Raw genomic sequence first — 26,703 nt, 5'->3', positions numbered from 1 at the left:
CCGATGAAGTGAGCTGTAGCTCACGAAAGCTTATGCTCTAATAAATTTGTTAGTCTCTAAGGTGCCACAAGTACTCCTTTTCTTTTTGAGAATACAGACTAACACGGCTGCTACTCTGAAACCTGTGATTACCCAAGCAGAATCACTAGGCAAGTGTTTAAATAGTGTCTGGTGTTTTTAGAGGTCCAACTGGAGATGTCTTGGAGGTGTCTAATTTTCCAAAAATATTGCGCACCTTCCTTCTTAATAAAAGCCAAACCAAACCAGGCCCCCTTTTAACGTTTCACAAGTGGGGCGTTCAGAGTCACTTTGGGAAACCTTGGCTGTAGGCCATTACTCAATTGTATACCCTTGCCCAGTCCTTTTTTTCTTCAGTGTCTCTTGAGAGGAGGTGACCAAAGCTGCATATGAGGCACGATCCAGACACCTAGTCCACCACAGCAGCTGAGTTGTACCTGTAACACTGTATACACTTGGGCATCCTTTGTATCTGTGTCTGTAGGTTGGATGGGAGGAAGAATAGTTTTGAGGAAGATAAAGGGTAGATTTTTAAATCGGAGAATTTGAAATCTTCTATTCCCAGTTCCACTGTAGACTCGCTGGGTGCCCTTGGGCAAGTCACTTCATTTCTCTGCACTTCAGTTCTCCCATTCTGTGAAAGGGTCCGATTAATATATGCCAGAGGGGTGTTGTGAGACTTAATTCATGTTTGTAAAACTTTGTTTAATTTCTGTCAACACTGTACACGGTCCTTCCAGCTGTGAGTTCTAGAGAGTCGGAACCAGACGAAGAAGAAGAAGAAAGTGAAGCATTAGTAACGGAGAAAATAACACAGACTATTTCTACAGCTGTGGTAAGAGGCAACAATGTCTGTGCTGCTGGAGTTATCAACTGCTTAATAAGCATATAAGAGAGCGGAGGAGATAAGCAGCAAATTCTGATGTTGCCACACCTCCCTCTCCCCAGATTGTGGGGGGTGGGGAACAACAAAAGAAAAGTTTTTAACTTTGGGTTGAAAATTCCACATTATTGGCATGACCTAAGGCCCTGAATCAAGTGCATGATGCTGTGCAAATAGGTTTATTTGCATTCAAGCTATATTGAGGTAGCTACACCAATGGAAACTTCCCGTGGAGATGTGCTGCACCGGTATGAGATGAAACTTGCACCAGCATGACCCTCCCTGGTAAATTGCACTTGCACAAGCCCTATTTTTCCCTGGTGCATTGTGTGAATAATAGGACTTTTGCTCCAGCATAATTGCATTGGTGTAGCAAATTGCTGTGTTTGTGTACCGTACGGGTCAGTGGTTCACTGTAGTTCAATTCCCTACATAGGCTGCAACTTGTAATGTGATGGCCCATATGATAATTTGAACTGCTGCGAACCTCTGCTACACTGGAGCCACTTCCCTGGCCCAGGAGAGTATGTACTACACCAATGCAATGTGGTTCTTTGTCCACACCCCACCCCTATTGGTAGATGTCAAATAAAGGCTGATGGGTCTGCTATACTCTCTGGGTTAATGGATCTGGTCCTTCAGCTTTGGCAATAGAGGCTCATGTGCTTAGAGTCAGAGGTCATGGGTTAAAACCTGCTAGTGGCTTTTTGGCACTTCGATCAAATTTAAAAGCACAATCAAGTCTGAGTTCTCTCTAGCTTAGTGATGTGCCTTCTGTTGCGTGTCTCTTAGAAAAGTCAAAGCCTGTATGCTGCTGTCTGCGAGGATGTACGTAAGATGGCAGAGTCCCTGTCATGTGGGATGAACTGGATTGAAACTAAATCTATGTTGGAAATGGAGAAACTCCGCTTGGAAAAGCTAAAATTCCAGCTGGAGGGAAGGCAAGGCAACCAACTGTTGTATGCAAAAGAGACCTAAATAAATGACTTGCCTCACTTGTTGGTTTGTTTTGTCTCCTTTTTTAAATTTTCATGTGAATTTGGTGCCAGTGAAAGACGATAGATAAGACAGGACCAGCATGGGCAGCTGCAGAGCAAACTTCTTCAACACTGCCCCAAGGTGCTTCAACCCTTCTTTGCAAGGACCACCTGTAGGGACAGGGCGGTTGTTCTGTCTCCAAGGCTTGTTCTGTCTTTAACATCTTGGCTGAGACTGACAAACTGGGGGAAAAGGGGAGTCAGTTAGTACCAGTTCGAATTTTGTTTGTATAATGGTGATCCCGGTCTACTGGGAACTAGAATGACACCCTCAACTCAATTCAGCTAGGCTTCCCCAACAGCCATCCTCTGGTAATAACTCTTCTTCATCAGTGACATATAGTTCCAGTGTGGAACCAGGTGACCTAGCGGTCAGTCCAAGCCCTGCAGTGTAAATGCTGATGGTAGTTGGGTGTTCTAACCCTTTTCCTAAGTAGCAGTGAAAGGAACAAGCAGACACCAGTATAGAATCATAGGTCCCTTCCAGTCCTACACTTCTCAATAGGTCATCTAGTCCAGTCCCCTGCACTCAAGACAGGACTAAGTCATAACTAGACCATTGCACATGCATATTTTAACAGGTTCTCCAGACCAGCGGAAGCAAAGAACACAACCAAGAAGGTGAATCCTCGGCCCCTGTGATGTAACATTGCACTGTGGATGGGTTAATGTCTTCTGGTTAACCTAGCATTGGCTGAATAAACTGCTTCCTTGCTGGAGACAGGATCCAGGGCTATTGGTTATTCAGTTTTGACAATTCTTATGTTGTCTTAAGATGCCAGGATTGAAGGGGTAAGAAAATAAGCTGCCCATTTAAAAACTCAACCATACCCAAAATGAAACCAGTCTGAGGAGGAAGAAAGAGGCACAGAAGCGCCAAATGCTGAAGACGTTACTCAGTCAAAACACCCATGGACGTCAGAGAGCATTTGCCCCAAGTACGGAATCAAGTCAGGACTCCGGGATTTGACCCAGAATCAGAGAAATGTGGGTGCTAGAAGGCATTTTAAAAGGCCACGTAGTCCACCCCCCCGCACTGAGGCAGGATTAAGTATACCTGAATCATCCCTGACAGGGTTGTGCCTAATAAATTCTTAAAAGCCTCCCATGACAGGGATTTCCCAACCTCGCTTAGTAATCTGTTCCAATAATTGCTTTTCCTAATATCTAACCTAATTTTTCTGTTGCTGTAAACGAAGTCAATTTCTTCTTGTCCTATCCTCAGTGGACAATTGATTGTCCTCTTTACAGCAACCTGTTACATATTTGAAGACTGATCTCATGGGCCCCCCTCCCGCAGCAGCCATTTCTTCTCTCCTCCAAATATGTCCCATTCTTTCAACTTCCCCTCATATCTAATGTTTTCTAAACCTCTCTTTTTTTGTTGCTCTCCTCTGGACTCTTTCCAATTTGTTCACTTCTTTCTTCAAGTGTGGTGCCCAAAATGGGACCCAATACTCCAGCTGAGGCTCCAGCAGTACTCACCAGCCCCGAGGAGAGTGGAACAATTCCCTCCTCTGTCTTACATAGCAAACTCCTGTTAAGACATCCCAAAACATTGTTTGCCTTTTTTTGCAACAGCATCACACAGTTGATTCAGGAGACAAAGTACAGCATTTGACATTGTAGGCAGCGTAGCTGATATTTTCAGAAGGGCCAAAGGGAGGAAGGTGCTCAACTCCCACTGAAATTCAGTGAGATTTGTGGGTCCATTTTCCCCTGAGCTCCTTTGAAAATTCCAGCCTGTATCATTTTTGAATGAGTCAGAGACGCTTGGAGAAACTATTGAAAAACCTCCATCATAAAATACCGTCAGGGTCAGGAGGCATCTACTCATATGATGTACACAAACTGTTGTGGGTTTTCCACTGAAACGATCCCTGTCATAAATGCAAAATAGATAGTCCTTTGTAGTACAGTAGTTATATACCAGCTGGCGTGTCCACCAGTCTTTGTTTGCTCTTGGAACAATGAACTATTCAACCAGATTCCGGAGAACTCTTTATTCATGTCATTTTCAGTAAAGAGTTGGCTGATTAGCTCAGTAAGTAAACCATTTCGACATCTGCTTGCAGTGAAATGAATTATCTAACATTTGATTGCAGGTTGAATAATTTACTTCCTTGTCATTTTAGAGGAGGAGTTAATCATTTATAGACAAGCTGGTGCACCGCCCTCCCCCCCCCACATTGCCCCAGATCGAAACCTCATCTCAATTTCACCATATCTCAGCGTTTCTGTATGTGTAAGCATATTGTGCTAACTTCTTGTTTTGCATGGTGATCCCTGGGTGCAGGACAGGCTAGACTGGAAAAGTCAGAGATACCATTTCATCCTTCAGTAACCAAATAGACCTAAACGCACTTTGCCTCCTTCTGACAAACCCTTCAGGTAAGTTGACTGTGATTGCAACCCAGCTACTTAAGGCAACATTGCTCTGAGAGAAGCCCAGGGGAAATGAGTTGGGGGGGAAAGAAGGAAATCCAGAACCATTTATTAAACCTCAATATAATCTAGCAAATATGCCCATGTGCACAGATATTAGTAAACAAAGCCAGACCTAGCGGAGGAGGGGGGGCTAGCAAAGCAGAACAACAGCAAGAAGTATTAGGTTTAAGGGAACGGGGGGGAGGGGAAAGGGGGCGAGAAAGAGAAAGTGACTCTAGGTGATGTTTAAAAAGAAGTATTGGTTGGAAGCTAATAACATTAACAAGAGTCTCTTGCTGTTGTCTACATCTTGCAGTCATTGGGTAAGATTTTTTTCAAAAGCTCCCAAGGGACTAAAGCTCATTTTCAACAGTGACTCAGACACTTAGGGTCTGATCCTGAACCATTAAAATCAATAGGAGTTTTGCCATTGACTTCCAGGGGAGCAGGTTCAAGCCCATAAATGCCTCAGGCACTTTTGAAAATGGGACTCTGGCCCAATAACTACTGACTTGTACAAAACTCCAGTTGACTCTATTTACATATTTTTCACACACCTGTACGTACATATGGGTATAATGTATTGCACAGCAGTTGTGCTGATTCCACTGGGAGCTTTACCTGCCCATGTATGGTAGGGTTTGTTCCATAGAGATTTACAAATAGAGCAGGGTTTTTTTTCTGTCAGACTACTCTAATGGACTTAGAGGACTATATAAATTCTCTGGAAAGTGCAGATCAACTTATGTCCCTGTAGGCATTAATTTGGCTGCCTGGCTGGAAAGTGCCAATGTCCTGGCAATAACAAGGGTTTTAAAGAGAATCTGACAAACTGATACGCAGTTGGCATGTATTTTGGGGACAGGTTTGTGCTTTGGGCAGTGAATTTGTTACCTTGTATCATGCGGAAAGCTCAGTTGTTAACTGAGGAGTCAAATAACTTTATGCAAAGAACAAAAAGGATCTGAAGAGTTACAATAAAACTTCTAAACAGACACAGCGAGTCGCATTCTTATAAAACAATTTGCAATCATTCTTAACTCTGGTTTCAGAGTAGCAGCCGTGTTAGTCTGTATTTGCAAAAAGAAAAGCAGTACTTGTGGCACCTTAGAGACTAACAAATTTATTAGAGCATAAGCTTTCGTGAAGTGAGCTGTTGCTCACGAAAGCTTATGCTCTAATAAATTTGTTAGTCTCTAAGGTGCCACAAGTACTGCTTTTCTTTTTGCGAATACAGACTAACACGGCTAAGACATAGCTAGTGTTCATGCTCTCACTCATCTAGTTTGAATGCTTCATTGGCCTCATCCAGGGGTGAGACACTGTGGTGTTGCAGTTTCAGAGTTAACTGCCCCTTTGACACTCGCTCTCCTGGTTTTCCTCGAGGGCACCCTCTTAAGGTTTCAGGCTCCCTGCCATCACCTCTTGGGTGAAGACCTGCATCTCTTTCCCTCCTGGTGAGGAGTTTAGGCTTGCTGTCCCTCTGCAGCTGGAGAGATTGCCTGTAATTAACCTTTTCCCAGGGGCTACTACAGTCTATACCAGCTACCAAGCAGTCATCACAAAGCCAAATGCATATATTCTTAGGGTAAAAGAACTACAGAGTAAACATACAAAAATAAGTAAAAGTTCCTATACGTAGGCTAAAAGTATCCAGAGGTCCATCAGTCTTATGGGACCCGAGTAAGCTAAAGTCCTTCCAACCCTTTCATAAGGCTTGAGGCCCCCCTTGGACAGAGGGTCCTGTCCATTTGCTGAATCAAAAGGAGGCCACATGAGTTAGTTTAAACTCAGCCTATTTATCACTTTCTTTGTCTGTGGGAAAATCCAGTTTGACCTACTATATATGAAGTTCCTCAGGGAGGTGTTCGCATCCTGAGTGATTCACCTTAATCACCCTCCCCCGACACACATTATTTTTGGTTCCTGGAGGAACTTTCCCCCACACTAAAGTTGCAGACAATCCCTGGCCCAGAGTGATACATAACCCATTCATAAAATGAACACTATGTGGTCCCCAAAGATAATTCATGCAATTACAGTATCTGTCACAACTGACAGAAACAAATGGCTTTGATGGTTTGTTCTTTATCTATTCATGACTGTTTCTCTCAATGGGTACAGATGGGGAAACTGAGGCATGGAGTGGTGATGTTACTTGCCTGTGTTTGTCACAACAGGCCAGCAGCACAGCCAGGGATAGAACCCAAATCTCTTGAGTCCCAGGCCACTGTTGTCTCCTTTAAACCACCCTGTCCTCCATTATTAGAAGTATAGGACTTGAGAATTGGAGGTTGGCTTGAGCCATGTTAATCACATAATTTACGAGGTTAATGCAGGGTGTGTTGTTGAACCCGGAAGTGTGCCAAGACTCAGGCATTTCTGTTTCTCGTGCTGTGAATGTGCCCTGGGAAAGTGAGATGTGAGGCAGGTTTCAGTAGATCGAAAAATTAAATATCTTCCTATTCATTGGGATATTATTTTTCATTTAAAGAAAAAACATGACCTCAAAAAAGGCAAAAAAGTGCGTCTGATTAAAGCCTGTAGGAGTTATGTGAAACTTGCCGTCAAACCCTTGTTTTCTTATTGTAGGGATGTTTGACTTCACCCCAGCTCTTAACTTTCCCCAACTTGCTTCTGTTTTTAATAGCCCAGGCTAGACCCTCAGCAGGTGTAAATCGGGGTGGCTCCACCGGCTTCGATGGAACGACCCAATCTACATCTGCTGAGGGCGTGGCTCACTGACATCGGTTGTGAGGTGCTTTGAGATCTACTGATGAACAGCGTTATACAGGAGCTAGGTATTATATTATGTTTATTATTACTTGTATGACCGAGCTCGTAGGAGCCACAGTCATGGACCAGGACCCTAGGGGCTAGCCATTGTACAAACACAGGCCAAAGAGATGGTCCCTGCCCCAAGGAGCTTACAACGTATGTCCATCCTAAATGTAAATGAAACACTTTACTCCCCTCCATCCCCATATTTTTACAGATCTTTAGCCTGGAAAGAGATGTACTAACATCCTTGTTAGGTCTGCAAGAAGAGAACGTGACATAAAGAAAGATGGAATCTCTAAGCCCTGGAAAACCGCTTTCTTACATAGCCACCATTCCACTGTTACTTGCTGCTGCATTCGTTGTTGCTGTACACTGTGAGTAAGCATGAGTATCCAGCAAATCCATCTGGGTAAAATAAGAACCAGCCTGAGCATCCAGTGAAATCTCAGTGTGAGGAACCTCTTTTTGGAGGTTCATATAATTTTGTTGTTTTCCTCTGATCATTTTTCTTGCTGCCTCTGCGCTTCTGGGCCTTGGACAGTCTAAAATTCCACTAGAAGTTTATCAGCAGTCTCACAAGAGACCAGAATCTGTCTTCCCAATGCCCTTAGGGCTTGATGTTTTTTCCTCTCCCAGCACCTTGTGCATTCATTTACATAAGTGCAAAGTCTGTGTAAACTGCTTCCAAATAAGGATTGTAGTGCAATACATCCACTTTGCACTGGTGTAAAAGGTGTAAGGCAACAGTTAACTGGAGACCCTCTTCAAGTTCTTGAGACATAAGAGGCTTGGATAAATGTGCATATTTTGGGGTGATGAACAATCCGTGCTTAACATCAGGCTGGTGGCTTGACATTCAGGATTTCTCCAGGTTGCATCCAAGATCGCAGGACTCTTGAGGCCTCCCTAATCATGGGTGCTTATAACTGGGGGGATGACTGGTGGCAAGAGTAGGCCACAAAGTTTTCCTCGCCTTTTAAAGATCTAAGCAGGACAACAACGATTTCTTTTTGAGTTGATTCTAGAACTCCCCACACACACACACACACACACGCGCACACCTTTTGGCCATTGCTTTCCTCTTTGTCCATCAGCTGGTGCCAATAGACCAGGTCTGCGTCACCTCCAATGACTTACCCCTTTCCATCTGGTTTCAAAGTGTAGAATAAACTGGGTACAAGGATACTAGCTTTGGTTCGATCTTAGCAGCTCCAGTCCTGCTGCTTATCTACCTTCTAGGACCCAGCCTGCAGTGTTTTGTGTCACAGCTGGAGATGCAGCAACCATCACAGTGATGATAGGGAAGGACATATTATGTTCTGTCCAAACAAGCTGCAGGAAAAAATAATTCTTGCATCCTTATCCTCCCCTTACAGATGGGAAGATTGTTTTCCTGACTTTAAGGAGAACTTAGATTTGTTTGATGCCAAAAAAAAATGTTTAAGTCAAATCTTTGAGAGAACCAGCTGGAGTAGCAGGGGTCAGTTAGGAGGGAGAGCTCAGGTATTTTGTTTACGACCCTTCTGCTATTCCAAGAAAGGACACTTTAGTAAATGAGGTCTGGACTATAGCACATTTTCCTAGTTGCATGTTTTTGACACCTCTGTTTTGTCACTAGGTGATTGTGGTGTGCCACCACGTTTTACTTTTGCTGAGCTGAAGGAGGAGTACAGAAATCAGAATAAGTTTGCTGTTAAGAGCAAAGTGGAATACAACTGTCGCCCAGGTTATACCAAGGTACAACCAAAGTTATATCTTTGGTGCACGCTATATTCTCAATGGTCAGACACCAGAGAGTTTTGCAAGGGTGAGTATTTTGTTTTTTTACTTTTCTTTTTAAACTAATTGTTTTTCATCAGCCCTTTTTGATTAAAGAGCATAATGAGAGGGACTGTATGCCTGGAGGGAGGGTTAAGTTCACTGATGTGATATGAAGGCTTTCACCACTAAATTACCAGTTCATATCTGAAACCTGGCAGCTCCTTGCTCTTCATGGGCAACTCCAAAGATGTCTACAAAGGTTTCCTTCTGCTCTGGAGCTTTAAAACACAATGCTAAAAATGGATATTGAACCTTAAATAATAGACTACTCCAGGCTGGAAGAAGTTATAACTGTCACAAGTGAAAGCTTATGCTCAAATAAATTTGTTAGTCTCTAAGGTGCCACAAGTACTCCTTTTCTTTTTTACAATTGAAATATTCTCATGCACAAAAACAAGGTAATGGAATGGAATTTGATTTAAACAAACACATACACAAATTCCAAGTTAAGTCTGGCTCTGTATCCTGAGCTGACAAAAAGTGAGTAGAGTTTTGATGGAGACAGAATCTTTGGTTCTTTTATGGTTACATTTTACTGAGTCAAGACACACAAATAAAGATGAATTCCAGTCTTATTTCTTTCTAGCAAAATCATGCCCTCACCCTGGAGAGCCAGAAAATGGCAGACTTGTTATTCTAACAGATCTCATGTTTGGTGCAACAGTAAACTTCGTCTGTGAAGAGGGGTGAGTAATGGGCAGCTTATGCTGATAGATTTATAGGTTTTTAATTTCCAAAGGGACCATTATGATTATCTAGTCTGATCTCCTGTATAACACCGCCCAGAACATTTCACCCATTGATGATCAAGCCCATATTTGTATTTGAGCTAGAACATACTTAGAATCATAGAATCATAGAATATCAGGGTTGGAAGGGACCCCAGAAGGTCATCTAGTCCAACCCCCTGCTCAAAGCAGGACCAAGTCCCAGTTAAATCATCCCAGCCAGGGCTTTGTCAAGCCTGACCTTAAAAACCTCTAAGGAAGGAGATTCTACCACCTCCCTAGGTAACGCATTCCAGTGTTTCACCACCCTCTTAGTGAAAAAGTTTTTCCTAATATCCAATCTAAACCTCCCCCATTGCAACTTGAGACCATTACTCCTCGTTCTGTCATCTGCTACCATTGAGAACAGTCTAGAGCCATCCTCTTTGAAACCCCCTTTCAGGTAGTTGAAAGCAGCTATCAAATCCCCTCTCATTCTTCTCTTCTGCAGACTAAACAATCCCAGCTCCCTCAGCCTCTCCTCATAAGTCATGTGCTCTAGACCCCTAATCATTTTCGTTGCCCTTCGTTGTACTCTTTCCAATTTATCCACATCCTTCCTGTAGTGTGGGGCCCAAAACTGGACACAGTACTCCAGATGAGGCCTCACCAGTGTCGAATAGAGGGGAACGATCACGTCCCTCGATCTGCTCGCTATGCCCCTACTTATACATCCCAAAATGCCATTGGCCTTCTTGGCAACAAGGGCACACTGCTGACTCATATCCAGCTTCTCGTCCACTGTCACCCCTAGGTCCTTTTCCGCAGAACTGCTGCCGAGCCATTCGGTCCCTAGTCTGTAGCGGTGCATTGGATTCTTCCATCCTAAGTGCAGGACCCTGCACTTATCCTTATTGAACCTCATTAGATTTCTTTTGGCCCAATCCTCCAATTTGTCTAGGTCCTTCTGTATCCTATCCCTCCCCTCCAGCGTATCTACCACTCCTCCCAGTTTAGTATCATCCGCAAATTTGCTGAGAGTGCAATCCACACCATCCTCCAGATCATTTATGAAGATATTGAACAAAACGGGCCCCAGGACCGACCCCTGGGGCACTCCACTTGACACCGGCTGCCAACTAGACATGGAGCCATTGATCACTACCCGTTGAGCCCGACAATCTAGCCAGCTTTCTACCCACCTTATAGTGCATTCATCCAGCCCATACTTCCTTAACTTGCTGACAAGAATGCTGTGGGAGACCGTGTCAAAAGCTTTGCTAAAGTCAAGAAACAATACATCCACTGCTTTCCCTTCATCCACAGAACCAGTAATCTCATCATAAAAGGCGATTAGATTAGTCAGGCATGACCTTCCCTTGGTGAATCCATGCTGACTGTTCCTGATCACTTTCCTCTCCTCTAAGTGCTTCAGGATTGATTCTTTGAGGACCTGCTCCATGATTTTTCCAGGGACTGAGGTGAGGCTGACCGGCCTGTAGTTCCCAGGATCCTCCTTCTTCCCTTTTTTAAAGATGGGCACTACATTAGCCTTTTTCCAGTCATCCGGGACTTCCCCCGTTCGCCACGAGTTTTCAAAGATAATGGCCAAGGGCTCTGCAATCACAGCCGCCAATTCCTTCAGCACTCTCGGATGCAATTCGTCCGGCCCCATGGACTTGTGCACGTCCAGCTTTTCTAAATAGTCCCTAACCACCTCTATCTCTACAGAGGGCTGGCCATCTCTTCCCCATTTTGTGTTGCCCAGCACAGCAGTCTGGGAGCTGACCTTGTTAGTGAAAACAGAGGCAAAAAAAGCATTGAGTACATTAGCTTTTTCCACATCCTCTGTCACTAGCTTGCCTCCCTCATTCAGTAAGGGGCCCACACTTTCCTTGGCTTTCTTCTTGTTGCCAACATACCTGAAGAAACCCTTCTTGTTACTCTTGACATCTCTTGCTAGCTGCAGCTCCAGGTGCGATTTGGCCCTCCTGATATCTTTCCTACATGCCCGAGCAATATTTTTATACTCTTCCCTGGTCATATGTCCAACCTTCCACTTCTTGTAAGCTTCTTTTTTATGTTTAAGATCCGCTAGGATTTCACCATTAAGCCAAGCTGGTCGCCTGCCATATTTACTATTCTTTTAGAAAAGATTCCAATCTCGATTGGGAGATTTCACCACATCCCTAGGTAGGTTGCTCAAATAGTTAATTATCTCCACTGTTAAATTCAGGCTACATACAAGGTACAAATTGTTATCTTGTTTCAGCTTCCAGCCATTGGATCTTCCTATGCCTTTTTCTGCTAAATTAAAGAGGCCTCTATTATCCAATCTTCTAGCCGTGTAGATACTTCCAGACCGTCCATGATCAAGTCACCTCTTAACCTTCTCTTTGACAAGCAAAATAGATTGAGCTTCCTCCACCCTAATGAGGCAGATGTTCCCAGCCTCAAATCATTCTTGTAGCCTTTTTCTGCACTCTTCCCAATTTAATATCTTTTTTTGAAGTGTGAACACCAGAACTGGATTCAGTATTTTTGTGGTAGCCTCATGGCTGCTGTATATAAAGGTAATACCACCTCCCGACTCGTACTGAATTGTCCCCTGCTTGTGTATCCATGTATCGCATTAGCCCTCTTAGCCACAGCATCTCACTCGGAGCTCATGTTCACTTGTTTATCCACCCCGACCCCTAAGTCCTTTTCAGAACCACTCCTTTCCAGATACAGGCTCCCCATTTTGTGTGACTTGCATTCTTTTTTCCTAGACCCATACCTGTGTATTTAGCTGTATTAAAATGCATGGTGTTCAGATGATCCCAGTTTACCAAGCAATCCAGATAACTCCAAAAAACTAACCTGGCCTTCTCATAATTTACCATTGCACCAATCTGTATCATCTTCAGACTTCAATAGCAATGGTTTTATACTTTCTTCCAGATAATTGATCCAAATATTGAATAGCACTGGGCCAAGAATAGATTCCTGGGGGACCCCAGTAGAAATGACCACTTTAAGGATTCTCCCACTCCCATACACTCTCCTTTTTTGAGCTATATCAGTTAAACCAGTTTTAATCTATTTAATATGTGCTACATTGGTTGATACATATTTTTGGTATAGTGCTAGTTTTTTAGTCAGAACAGCATGCGGTATTAAATCCCCAGTGCCTTACAGAAGTCTAAGTCTATTATATCAATGAGTTATCTTCATCAACCAAACTTCTAATCTAATGGAAAAAAAATATAAACTTTGTTTCATAAAATTTATTTTGCATAAAACCATGAAAGTGGCCATCCTTTCATTCTTTACTGATCGCATCCCGTATCAGCCATTCCATGACTGTGCCTCGGATCCATGTCAGGCTAACCAGCAAGGGACTCTGGGATGGGGCATACAAACCCCGGGAAAAGGTTAACGAGCTGATGTAGGCTCAGTCAGCCTCACCCTGCTACACCTGCTGTCGGTGTAAGGTTTGGAGGGAGGAGTTAAAAGTAGAGCGCACAGCTCAGCTGGGGGCAGACTGGGAAGGAGAGCAGACCTTCAGCTCTCACTCTGAGAGAGGCCTGGCTAAGGCCAGGAATGGCTTGATAGACAGCTGCCTGCCAGGGACTCCCTGAGGGAAAGTGGGCATGACACAGGACTCTGTTTGATTTGTCACCAGTGACCTGCCTGCTGGTGCTGAGTAAGTCTGCTGCAGATGGTGGCCTGCCAGAAGGGGGTGACAGATAAATAAAATACCTTTTGTTTCCTTACACCTGACTAGGGACCTGGCAATAGTTTGTCCTAGGCCCAGTCAGATTCCCATGATCCTACCGCCTCTTGTGAAGGCTATGATGAATCATGGGAGATGTAGCCTCACAAGGGAGACCAGCCTATATAGGAGATTGAGGCACCCAAGCTACAGCTCCAATGTGGCACCGTGGCAGCATTTTGGGATTAAAATATTTCAGTTTGGGGGCATTCTATTTTTCCATGTCTGCAGAAAGCAGATAATTTTTTTAAAAGCAACATTTAATTGAAAATCCAATTTACCGTTGAAAAATAGTTTTGATGAAAATGTATTAACCAACCCTACTAATGATGATGTAAGAGAATCAAAGCCTTATTGATGCTGGACTAGGCAAGAAATCCAATCTCAGTTTGTATCATGTAAATTCCCTTCCCCGCTGTTTTATTCAGGTACAGACTAATTGGAGATGCAGAAAGAAAATGTGTGCTTGAAGGATCACAAGTTACATGGGACAAAGAGATTCCATACTGTCAAGGTGATTAGAGACTCTTAATAGCTTATGGGGAAAGTGTAATCAGGGTTAGACAATGAAAAGCATACTTTCTCCTGCTGGATGGATTCTGAAATACAACTCATTTATCATTTCACTGCATGCTAAATTCTTGAACGCTTCAGTTTTGTTTTCCTCTTGCACCATGCTGTAGAAAAACTTGTTAGCTTTTGAATCTGTTTGTTTGTGGGGTAGAAGCCCAAAAGACTCAGATTCTTGGTTAACAGAGCTTGGACCAGATCCCCAGCTGGTGTAAATTGAATCAGACCCTTGCTCTTCAGATATATAGTATTAACATGCTTATAGCACAATTTCTAAGCAGATTTCAGAGTAGCAGCCGTGTTAGTCTGTATTCGCAAAAAAGAAAAGGGGTTCTTGTGGCACCTTAGAGACTAACAAATTTATTTGAGCGTAAGCTTTCATGAGCTACAGCTCACTTCATCGGATGCAAGTGAGCTGTAGCTCACGAAAGCTTACGCTCAAATAAATTTGTTAGTCTCTAAGGTGCCACAAGTACTCCTTTTTCTTTTTTGCGAATCTCTAAGCACTTTATAGATATTTTTACATTTAAGGATAACTTTGCCTGTCACTCATATGCAGCTATCCCTAGGATGGAAAGTGACAGCAAAAACTCCTCCCTTTGGAGAACGTGCCATAGAATCCTTAATAAGCTTGAATGGGCAAGACCTCGATTTGATTTCTCCTCCTTCCTTCGGCTTTCATGACCCTTCAGTCTGTGCATCCACTCCCACCATACCCTGGCTGCATAACTACATTAGGAAAGGTGCCCCATTTTCTAATCTTAAAAATCTTGTCTCCCATAGGGCCAGATCCCCAGCTGGTGTAAATGGGCATAGCTCCATTGTAGTCAATAGGCTCAGTCCTCTGCTGGTGAATCAGTGGTACTCCCTTGATGTCAGTGGCACCACACTGATTTTAAACCATCTAAGGTTTTAGTCCATTGTATTTCAGCCTCTTCTTCTCTTATAAGATTTTGGATATGACGTAAATTAAATTCTCTTGCTTCCCTTCTTTCCTTTTTTTCCCCTCTTCAGTGATACCTTGCCAGCCTCCTCCAGAAATACATCATGGAACACATACTGGGACGTCCATGGAGGAATTCAACTATGGGACATCTGTCACTTACCAGTGTGACACTGTAGAGAGGGGACAGGTTCCTTTCTCACTTATTGGAGAGCCCTCCATTCACTGTACATCCATGGATAATGTAAATGGAGACTGGAGCGGGCCTGCCCCTGAATGCAAAGGTGATGGAATCCAATTACTGTAAAACATGGTGGCAGTGTGCACGTACACATTAGCAATGTGAGTCGTAACAGTGCCACTGCTTAACAGATTGTCCCCAGGACTCCTAATCTTATTCCCACCCCTCAGCACATCTTCTTATTAACACCCTTTGGAGAACAGAGCATAGTCTGAGATTTGCAGAGACGCTAAGGGGTGCAGGGAACTGCATTTTTTGTGTCCAGATTGGCCTCAGTTCCCACCTCACCCTACCAAGAACAACTGCCTGCTTTCCTTGGTCTGCCCTCGCTCTGCGTTCCAACCTCTCCCTTAGTTAAGGAGCCAGGAAGCTCAAAGAGGCAGTTGGTGTCAGTATGGGAGGAGGAAGTGACATGGAATCCTAGAAAAGCTTCATGTGGGGAGACAGGCTGGCAACATGAGACTGACCGCTGACATAGAGGAGAGAGGTGGACAAGGTCTTCTGCTTCTCAAAGGGAGAAACCATGCCAAGACAGAGAGGATGGAGCAGGGCTTGCAGCTGGGTGGGGAAGGAGAGGAGAAGAAGGAGGAGAGAGGAGTGGAGTTTATTCAGCTTCCGTCCTCACTTAGAGTCCTCTGAAGAAGAATACTGGAGCTGATCGAAATGTTTTCAACAAAGTTTTTTATGTCAAAAAAAGTCCTTTTTTGGGAAAAAAAAGCAAATTGTTTTGTGAAAAACTGTCCACTTTACTAAAAATGTTTTATTTTTCATGTCATTGTTTTCAATGTTTTTCCCCCCAAAACTCATATAAAATGTTATTGAAATGACCATGGAACTTACTGAAAACCCCATTTTATGGGTGTTTTTTTTAAATTGATCATATTTTTGATAAGACATATGTGGAAAACAAATCTAATTATTTACTCACTTGAGAAACTATTCCTTTTGAGGTTTCTGCAGGTAAACCAGGAGCATATCTCCCTATCTTCTTCACAGGAGACCAGATCTGAGTGTCTGTGTCAGCTATAAGCACAGCTGGAACTCTGGAGAAATGGTTTTATAATGTCCACAAATGATAAGCAACAAGACGGAGCAGTTCCAACAGTTCCTGCTGCCCAATACCTCTCTTGTCAAAGACTGTAAGCACTGTATGTGCTCTCGCTCTCTTCCCTCCGCCACCCCCAACCCCATATCCCCACAATTGCCTGGGACAGAACTGCCTTTGCAGGTGGTCACTAATTCAGCAGGTGTAGTTTGATACTTTACTTGAATTAAGAAAAGGCTAGATGAAGACTAAAACTTGCCTACTAGGTTCGATCAAAACCGATGCCCCAAGGAATTTGAGAACATGGCATCAGACCCGCTTATACTTTTCTGCTTTTCCTTAACACGATGTTTCAAATAAATAAATAGGTGGTTTCTGTGGGGGACAGGGGCAAGAGTGTTCAGACATGTCATGATATCTCTGCAGGGCCATGTGTATGTGCTTTCAAATCTGTTCATATCCTCCTGGTAAATAGATCTGATTCCACAGAAGTATCTTCACTTTGTTTCCCAATTTTTGATTTAACAGTAAACCTCCCAAGCTGACACTGTTTTTCTTACACAGTCATTCGCTGTGAACAGCCAAAAGTTGACCATGGAAAACAGATGACCGGATATAGTCCTGTCTACACCTACAGAGCCTCCATTCTGTTTGAGTGTGAACATCGCTACACTCTCAAAGGCAGTGACATTCTTAAATGCAATGAAAACAGTAGATGGGATCCTCAGTTACCAGTTTGTGAGCGAAGTAAGTGTCATATGGTGACTATTACCTCCTTCAAACTCACCCTACAGCCCTTTTTCGCCCAAGATTCGGGGACAGCCAGTTTGATGTCCCCTTTGTTTTAAGAGAGGAAATAGTGACTGCTGTGCAAGCCTGCATGCCACTGTGCTGACACAGCTCGATGATAGTTGGGTTAAATGACTTGTATGCTGAAAACAGGGATTCCAGTTTTATTCTATAGCAGGCAGTGTTGCCGAGTGAATAGAGCATTGAAGTGGGACTCAGGAGACCTGGGTTCTATCCCTGCTGGGTGACCTTGGGCAAGTCACTTCCTCATTCTGTGGCCCAGTTTCCCCTGTAAAATGGGAATAGGGATACTGACGTTCTTTGTAAAGTGCTTTGAGATCTACTGAAGAAGAGCTATGTATTGTTGTTTATCTCATCCTCTCCTCGAGAGAGAAGCATGTGCCGTGGGGTTTCTTGTTTTGTGATAGGGTTTTAGGTTTTGGGTTTGTTTGTTTTTTAATATATATGCCTTTCATGTCACATTCTTATAGAGAAGAATTATTTCTCAATAAGATTTCCTGGTTATTTATGTCCTTAAGCTTTTATTTTTACTCTTAGGTAGTTGTGATGACCCACCTTACATTCGTAATACTTTTCGAGATCATTCTAACAGCAACTTGTTTCCGGCTGGGACTGTAGTGAACTATAACTGTGTGGGAGGTTATGAGTTAATCCCTGGAATATCCTCTGCGAATGTTACCTGTCAAAAAGATTTTACATGGTCTGAACCTGAAGAATTTTGTCAGAGTAAGCATATTAATCTTTGGTTTAGCTTTCTTTGTTTTAATTGAGCTACAAAATTAACACAAATTTAGAAAGCTATACTCTATAGTCGATATGTGGTTCAAAGTGTGTGTGTGTGTGTGTCTTCTGGGAATTCTTACTTTAACAGTAGGAAGCAGGGTCAGAGCTAATAGTTTACACATTCATGAACAGATCTGTTGCTCCCACCCATGATCTACATATTATCTAAGGCAGATTATAATCAAGGTGGATTCTACACAAAATTTATTATAACACAGCAATCAGTGTTGTTTAGAAGCCTGCTGAAAATCAAAATATCCTGCCAACTTCAATTCAAATAGTTACCCAGAAGAAAACTGGAAAGGGTACTCCTCAATCCACGAGTCACACCCAATAACACTCATGGCAGGAAGAAATGATTTGTTGTCTGTAGATGATATAAAACTTCCCCCTAAAACCAGCCTCTTCAAAAATGTGAAGGAAATGCTGACTTTCTGTAGCTAGCAAAATGTTTAGCTGCTCCTTGTAAATGAGTCTGCAGAATTGTTTTTGCTCTGATTTAACACTGGTGGTGGTGGTGTTTCACAGAAATTAGATGTCCAGATCCAAACATTACCAATGGAAGAGCAAGACCTAGACAAGCAATCTATGAGTATGAAGACATGATTAGCATTGAATGTGAGCCTGGTAATGCCCTCAAGGACAATTATGGATTGATTAAGTGCGAACGTAATCGTGCATGGCATCCTGCATTACCAATTTGCGAACCAGGTATGTATAAATGATGAAGAACTCTGACATGGTGACTTGCTATCCCTGACCTACTCCCAAACAATGTAATTGCTGCATAATTATATATTTATATTATGGTAGCATACGGAGGCCCCAGTTGGGAAAGAGGGCCTCTCCCTTCACTCCACTCCCACCCCCACCTTGTCCCTTCTTGCTTCCCCTCTTCGGCCTCTATTACCCTGAACCTCTATCTCCCCTTTCAGTCCTCTCCTGAAAGGTCCTGAGGATCCCATGTCCTCCTTAGAACACTGATCCTGGTTTCCTGGCTAAATTCCAGCTCTGCCATTGCACTCTGCCTCCCTCTGTTTCTCCTGCAGTTTCAAAAGGATTTGGTGTTTTTTGTCACTTAGGCCCTCATTCCACAAAGTCCTCGAGCACATGCTTAACTCAGTGGAGCCACTTCCATGCTTAACTTTAAGCACATGTTTAAGTGCTTTGCTGAATTGGGACCTCAGAAAAATAGCTGCATTTCTCTGGTGGATGAAGTAGCTCTGGGCGTAACAGGTTGAAAAGTCTTATAGAAATGCAGGGTCATTACAATGACTGACAGGCAGGCCAAATACTACTGGCATAGAGGCATTTCACAAACATTCTTTCTGCTCCCTTTCTCTACCGTTCTTCCATCATGAGGCAAGGACACACAAAGGTAGTCAATGTATGTTGTTAGCGGCACAGAAGGAACAAAGTTGGTGAATGGCACTGCATGAGCTTAGTAGTGGGGGGTTGTAAGATTTTGGATCATTCCAGCTCCCCCCACCCAGTTCATTCCAGGGTACTTGCCCAGCGGGGTGTCAGGAGATCTCTGGTAAAAGAGGAGAAAAGGAACTGGTGAAGGCTGGGGTCTGTAGTGGGCAGGCTGAGCTTCCTCTGAAGAAATCTGCCGGGAGAGTAGATATATGAGTGACCGTGACAGACCCCATTGTTTGAGTCGTGTTAAGTACACACAGCACTCTGTGAATACGGAAAACAAGATCCCTGTGCTTGTAGCTGGACTGGCTTTGTGACCCCTTGACTCTATCCCATTTCAAAAAGTAGTTTGAGGGTACCACTATTTTCCTTCCACCCAAAGAAGGCATCACCCTACATTGCTATTAGCCAGTTCCAATTTTACACACTTTTTCTTGGTGTCCATCCATTATCCTTCTTTGAATGTTTTTAGTTTTTTAAATTAATCTCACTGAATCTCACATGATAGGTTCATCTCTATTTTATGGGGTGGCTGTTACAGTTTGCAAACCAGTTTGTATAAAAGATGAAGAACTCTGATACAGTGACCTCCCATCCCTGATTTTGAAAGGAACATCTAACACAAAGTGTAATTGCTGGTACTTGTATATTTATATAATGGTAGCAACAGAGGACTCAGTCAGGATCCAGTGTCCCATTGTGCTGGGTGTGAAACCTTGGGGGAAGTATTTCTTCCGCTCTACTCCATGCTGATTAGGTCTAAACTGGAGTACTGTGTCCAGTTCTGGGCACCACATTTCAGGAAAGATGTGGACAAATTGGAGAAAGTCCAGAGAAGAGAAACAAAAAAGATTAAAGGTCTAGAAAACATGACTTATAAGGGAAGATTGAAAAAACTGGGTTTGTTTAGTCTGGAGAAGAGAAGACTGAGGGGGGACATAAAAGTTTTCAAGTACGTGAAAGGTTGTTACAAGGAAGAGGGAGAAAAACTGTTCTTGTTAACCTCTGAGGACAGGACAAGAAGCAATGGGCTTAAATTGCAGCAAGGGCGGTTTAGGTTGGACATGACATTAGGAAAAACTTCCTAACTGTCAGGGTGGTTAAGCACTGGAATAAATTGCCTAGGGAGGTTGTAAAATCTCTATTGGAGATTTTTTAGAACAGTTTAGACAAACACCTCCCAGGGATTGTCTAGATAATAATTAGTCCTGCCATGAGTACAGGGGACTAGACTAGATGACCTCTCAAGGTCCCTTCCAGTCCTACAATTCTATGATTCTATGTGGGGTACATTCTCCCCTATCTAAATGACTGACGTCTTGGCAATGTGATATCTATGACGGGCAATTTTATCTTCTCTGTGTCTATTGGCATGCTCAAGTAGTACCAAAAGATGCACGTAATAAGTGAGTATTGCCTGTGGGCCTTTGCTCCTTAATGATAGTAGCAAAATGAAGAACATGGTCCACAGATTGGGCAGATTGGCTTCTAGTTTACTTGTTCTGCTAGGCACCTCTATAAAACTTCTCACAGATGATGTTGATAGAATGAGGCAAATACACCCCAGCTCCAGTGGAGAGCTCATCTGGTGAATTTCCTGGTGTTTGTGCTTTTTCACTTTGATCTTCATGGAATGAAGTATTCCCCTGCTACAGGAATTGGTTTCATTGTAGAATGGAATCATGTGAAGATTCACCTCCTCCTTCAATTCGTGCGCTTGCATTAGCTACTTTTTAATCAAATTTTCCAGATTACAGGAGTGTATTCCACAATTCTACCTCCATAGCCTTGGAAGCAGAAATGAATCCACAAGGACAAAGCATGGCTCAGTGCAGGATTGGATGGAACCTTCTCCCAACTCTGCCTGTACCTTGTAGATATATAATTCACTTTCCAATTACCATATAGACTAATGACTCCCACCTCTCTGCAATTTTCTCATTTACTGTGGGACTAAGATTGTGTAATACATCTCTATCTCCCACTTCTACAGTAGACATGATTACTTTGGCATACCATCGCCACTTGTTTGCCAGCTGATTTTTCTATTTTCTTAGTAGCTAAATTATATGCATAGCAAAGTCTTCATCTCAGGTGCTTCACATGTGGCTGATAGGTTACCGCAGCTTGCCTTTGCTGTTGGATTTCAAAGTACAAATCAGTTGATACCAAAGGATGCCTGCCAAACGTATAAAGTATGGGGTATCTCCCATTGCATCACTCTTAGCACATTACATACCAATCCTTTAACTACCAACTATACCTGAGGATCCTTTTGTCCTTTTCTGCAGGTTAGTGTTTACCCCATCTAGAGAATGGGAGAATTTTCAGTCTCCCCATAAAGTCTCCCCGTACTTTATATCTATTCTTCATTAGCCAGCATTTAAAGAATGCTGTTTATTGGAGTTAGTGCTTGGACTATAAATGACTTTTGCAGTTCAGATTTCTTGAAGATAAATATGCTTTGTAGCTTTAAGGACTAGTCCTGAGTTAAAAAGGTTTCTGCAGAAAGATTGCCCTGGATTAAGGAAGCTATGATGGGAGAAGGCCTCCACAGTGCCCTGTTCCCACAGTGGTCCAAAGACCAGACAACATTGCCCCAAATGTAGATGATGTTGGGTGAGGCAGAGGGTGGCTGGGATGCCCAGAGGATACAATGATTCTGTGCCTCCCTTAGCAGCTAACTTCACTGTGACCATTATAAAGATCCCATCACAGATTAAAATAGCCATCCCCCAACACAACCATTGAGTGGGAACAGTGGTACAAATGCTTCTGGCACTCATATCGGTGTTGGGTCAGTTCTCAAAACACTAAGCACATTAAAAGAGAATTTTAAGCACCCATGAATTTTCAAAAAGCCAGATGAGGGATTAGAGAAACCCGGAGGGTGAGGTAATATCTGTTGCTGGAGTTATTAGTTGAGCATTTTCAGAGCTTTAGGCCTATTTCAACGGACAGTACTGGGACTGCTTTACACATCACTCTGGCTACCGTCGGAAACGTGTGATGATCCCGGAACAGTGTCAGAAGACTAAAATTAACCACTATAAAAAATAATGGTAAAAGCCTGCTAGAACCAGCTGTGTCCCATTCTTTCACCCTAAACAGTCGTCCTCCTCACTAGTTCAAGAGGGATGGATATATGGGGAAAAGATGGCTCATTATACTGGGCCGGTGGTGTGGTGGGAAAGTTCAGTAGCTAGTGGGGATGGATGAGGAACTCGAGGGACTCCAGAAGAGTCTCATAACTTGGAGGAGGCTTGGCATGCTAGTTCAGGAGGTTCTGGCAGAACTCAGTGGCTATAGAAGGGGATCAGATCAGGATTTTGGGGGTGCATATGTAGCAGGGCCAGTTTAATCACTCAGGGAGCCATGCAGGAGGATGCTGCTGTTTGAAGTTGATGGGAGCTGCAGGCCTTCCTTACTTCTTGGGGTCTGGCTGTAATTCTCAATAATTCAGTGCAGTTATTCAGCATCATCAGCATGTGAACAACGATCCCTGGGGCCCTTACAGGTCCAAGAGCCATTTTAAGAGTGTTTTGCACGTTGCTGTTTTTATCTTTGCTCTCCCAATGCCATGGGTATGTTGCTAGCTCACAGCCAGAAACTAACAGAAAGTGCTGGAAGATTGTTAGAGGCATTACACACTGGTGCCTCTCCAAGCACCTTTTTTTTTTTTATTTGGAAACGTAGTGTCAGGAAACGCCACAGTATTTCTGCTGCTTCCCTTCTTTTAGGGGATTGCTCGTTCTGTATCAATGCTGTATTTTCCCCTTTTATTATAGCTTGTGAACCACCTGCACGCATCTCTAATGGACGGGACGACCGCGGCTGGAAAGAAGTTTTCCCTGTTGGCTCAAGTGTGCTCTACTCATGTAACCGTGGTTGGTCACTCGTTGGAGTTTCCTCCATTCGATGTATAGCTGTTGATGGGGGAACTCCGCGCTGGCATCCACCCACCCCTGAGTGCAAAGGTAATTCATTTCTTCATCACACTAGAATGACTGAGATTAGAAAAGGGTGGAGGGCACATTGCAATGACCTGGGGGCTATTTAACATCTTAGCCCTACAATACTGAAATTATGTAGCGCATGGGCCAACTCACTGCAGACTCAGTAGCTATAGAAGGGGATCAGATCTGGATTTTGGGGGTGCATATGTAGCAGGGCCAGTTTAATGACTCAGGGAGCCATGCAGGAGGATGCTACTGTTGAAGTTGATGGGAGCTGCAGGCCTTCCTTACTTCTTAGGGTCTGACTGTAATTCTCAGTAATTCAGTGCAGTTATTCAGCATCATCAGCATGTGAACAACGATCCCTGGGGCCCTTACAGGTCCAAGAGCCATTTTAAGAGTGTTTTGCATGTTGCTGTTTTTATCTTTGCTCTCCCAATGCCATGGGTATGTTGCTAGCTCACAGCCTGAAACTAACAGAAAGTGCTGGAAGATTGTTAGAGGCATTACACACTGGTGCCTCTCCAAGCACCTTTTTTTTTTTTTAATTTGGAAACGTAGTGTCAGGAAACGCCACAGTATTTCTGCTGCTTCCCTTCTTTTAGGGGATTGCTCGTTCTGTATCAATGCTGTATTTTCCCCTTTTATTATAGCTTGTGAGCCACCTGCACGCATCTCTAATGGACGGGACGACCGCGGCTGGAAAGAAGTTTTCCCTGTTGGCTCAAGTGTGCTCTACTCATGTAACCGTGGTTGGTCACTCATTGGAGTTTCCTCCATTCGATGTATAGCTGTTGATGGGGGAACTCCGCACTGGCATCCACCCGCCCCTGAGTGCAAAGGTGATTCCTTTCTTCATCACACTAGAATGACTGAGATTAGAAAAGGGTGGAGAGCACATTGCAATGACCTGGGGGCTATTTAACATCTTAGCCCTACAATACTGAAATTATGTAGCGCATGGGCCAACTCACTGCAGACTCAGTAGCTATAGAAGGGGATCAGATCTGGATTTTGGGGGTGCATATGTAGCAGGGCCAGTTTAATGACTCAAGGAGCCATGCAGGAGGATGCTGCTGTTTGAAGTTGATGGGAGCTGCAGGCCTTCCTTACTTCTTAGGGTCTGACTGTAATTCTCAGTAATTCAGTGCAGTTATTCAGCATCATCAGCATGTGAACAACGATCCCTGGGGCCCTTACAGGTCCAAGAGCCATTTTAAGAGTGTTTTGCACGTTGCTGTTTTTATCTTTGCTCTCCCAATGCCATGGGTATGTTGTTAGCTCACAGCCAGAAACTAACACAAGTGCTGGCAGATTGTTAGAGGCATTACACACTGGTGCCTTTCCAAGCACCTTTTTTTTTTTTATTTGGAAATGTAGTGTCAGGAAACGCCACAGTATTTCTGCTGCTTTCCTTCTTTTAGGGGATTGCTCGTTCTGTATCAATGCCGTATTTTCCCCTTTTATTGTAGCTTGTGAGCCACCTGCACGCATCTCTAATGGACGGGACGACCGCGGCCGGAAAGAAGTTTTCCCTGTTGGCTCAAGTGTGCTCTACTCATGTAACCGTGGTTGGTCACTCGTTGGAGTTTCCTCCATTCGATGTATAGCTGTTGATGGGGGAACTCCGCGCTGGCATCCACCCACCCCTGAGTGCAAAGGTAATTCATTTCTTCATCACACTAGAATGACTGAGATTAGAAAAGGGTGGAGGGCACATTGCAATGACCTGGGGGCTATTTAACATCTTAGTCCTACAATACTGAAATTATGTAGCGCCTGGGCCAACTCACTGCAGACTCAGTAGCTATAGAAGGGGATCAGATCTGGATTTTGGGGGTGCATATGTAGCAGGGCCAGTTTAATGACTCAGGGAGCCATGCAGGAGGATGCTACTGTTGAAGTTGATGGGAGCTGCAGGCCTTCCTTACTTCTTAGGGTCTGACTGTAATTCTCAGTAATTCAGTGCAGTTATTCAGCGTCATCAGCATGTGAACAACGATCCCTGGGGCCCTTACAGGTCTAAGAGCCGTTTTAAGAGTGTTTTGCGCGTTGCTGTTTTTATCTTTGCTCTCCCAATGCCATGGGTATGTTGTTAGCTCACAGCCAGAAACTAACACAAAAGTGCTGGCAGATTGTTAGAGGCATTACACACTGGTGCCTCTCCAAGCACCTTTTTTTTTTTTTTGGAAATGTATGTCAGGAAACGCTACAGTATTTCTGCTGCTTTCCTTCTTTTAGGGGATTGCTCGTTCTGTATCAATGCCGTATTTTCCCCTTTTATTGTAGCTTGTGAGCCACCTGCACGCATCTCTAATGGACGGGACGACCGCGGCTGGAAAGAAGTTTTCCCTGTTGGCTCAAGTGTGCTCTACTCATGTAACCGTGGTTGGTCACTCGTTGGAGTTTCCTCCATTCGATGTATAGCTGTTGATGGGGGAACTCCGCACTGGCATCCACCCGCCCCTGAGTGCAAAGGTGATTCCTTTCTTCAACACACTAGAATGACTGAGATTAGAAAAGGGTGGAGGGCACATTGCAATGACCTGGGGGCTATTTAACATCTTAGTCCTACAATACTGAAATTATGTAGCGCATGGGCCAACTCACTGCAGACTCAGTAGCTATAGAAGGGGATCAGATCTGGATTTTGGGGGTGCATATGTAGCAGGGCCAGTTTAATCACTCAGGGAGCCATGCAGGAGGATGCTGCTGTTTGAAGTTGATGGGAGCTGCAGGCCTTCCTTACTTCTTGGGGTCTGGCTGTAATTCTCAGTAATTCAGTGCAGTTATTCAGCATCATCAGCATGTGAACAACGATCCCTGGGGCCCTTACAGGTCCAAGAGCCATTTTAAGAGTGTTTTGCACGTTGCTGTTTTTATCTTTGCTCTCCCAATGCCATGGGTATGTTGCTAGCTCACAGCCAGAAACTAACAGAAAGTGCTGGAAGATTGTTAGAGGCATTACACACTGGTGCCTCTCCAAGCACCTTTTTTTTTTTTATTTGGAAACGTAGTGTCAGGAAACGCCACAGTATTTCTGCTGCTTCCCTTCTTTTAGAGGATTGCTCGTTCTGTATCAATGCTGTATTTTCCCCTTTTATTATAGCTTGTGAGCCACCTGCACGCATCTCTAATGGACGGGACGACCGCGGCTGGAAAGAAGTTTTCCCTGTTGGCTCAAGTGTGCTCTACTCATGTAACCTTGGTTGGTCACTCATTGGAGTTTCCTCCATTCGATGTATAGCTGTTGATGGGGGAACTCCGCGCTGGCATCCACCCGCCCCTGAGTGCAAAGGTGATTCCTTTCTTCAACACACTAGAATGACTGAGATTAGAAAAGGGTGGAGGGCACATTGCAATGACCTGGGGGCTATTTAACATCTTAGTCCTACAATACTGAAATTATGTAGCGCATGGGCCAACTCACTGCAGACTCAGTAGCTATAGAAGGGGATCAGATCTGGATTTTGGGGGTGCATATGTAGCAGGGCCAGTTTAATCA

General features: G+C 43.7%; 1 protein-coding gene across 1 annotated transcript in view; it reads left to right on the top strand.

Moving 5' to 3' along the window:
• LOC119846526 (sushi, von Willebrand factor type A, EGF and pentraxin domain-containing protein 1-like) overlaps window positions 1-26,703 on the top strand; it is a 56,954-nt gene that overhangs the window by 4,891 nt on the left and 25,360 nt on the right. The window contains exons 3-16 of the mRNA XM_043500722.1: window positions 759-853; window positions 1,694-1,877; window positions 8,765-8,953; window positions 9,554-9,653; window positions 13,860-13,945; window positions 15,016-15,228; window positions 16,795-16,977; window positions 17,578-17,766; window positions 18,352-18,534; window positions 23,031-23,219; window positions 23,852-24,040; window positions 24,671-24,859; window positions 25,488-25,676; window positions 26,308-26,496. Of these exons, the coding sequence (XP_043356657.1) occupies window positions 759-853; window positions 1,694-1,877; window positions 8,765-8,953; window positions 9,554-9,653; window positions 13,860-13,945; window positions 15,016-15,228; window positions 16,795-16,977; window positions 17,578-17,766; window positions 18,352-18,534; window positions 23,031-23,219; window positions 23,852-24,040; window positions 24,671-24,859; window positions 25,488-25,676; window positions 26,308-26,496 (2,367 nt within the window). The remainder of the gene's footprint in view (window positions 1-758; window positions 854-1,693; window positions 1,878-8,764; window positions 8,954-9,553; window positions 9,654-13,859; window positions 13,946-15,015; window positions 15,229-16,794; window positions 16,978-17,577; window positions 17,767-18,351; window positions 18,535-23,030; window positions 23,220-23,851; window positions 24,041-24,670; window positions 24,860-25,487; window positions 25,677-26,307; window positions 26,497-26,703) is intronic.

This window comes from Dermochelys coriacea, chromosome 21 (genome assembly GCF_009764565.3).
Source record: "Dermochelys coriacea isolate rDerCor1 chromosome 21, rDerCor1.pri.v4, whole genome shotgun sequence".
Taxonomy (NCBI): Eukaryota; Metazoa; Chordata; order Testudines; family Dermochelyidae; genus Dermochelys; species Dermochelys coriacea.
Note: the sequence above shows the minus strand (reverse complement) of the source record. Positions and strands in the feature narration are given on the sequence as shown.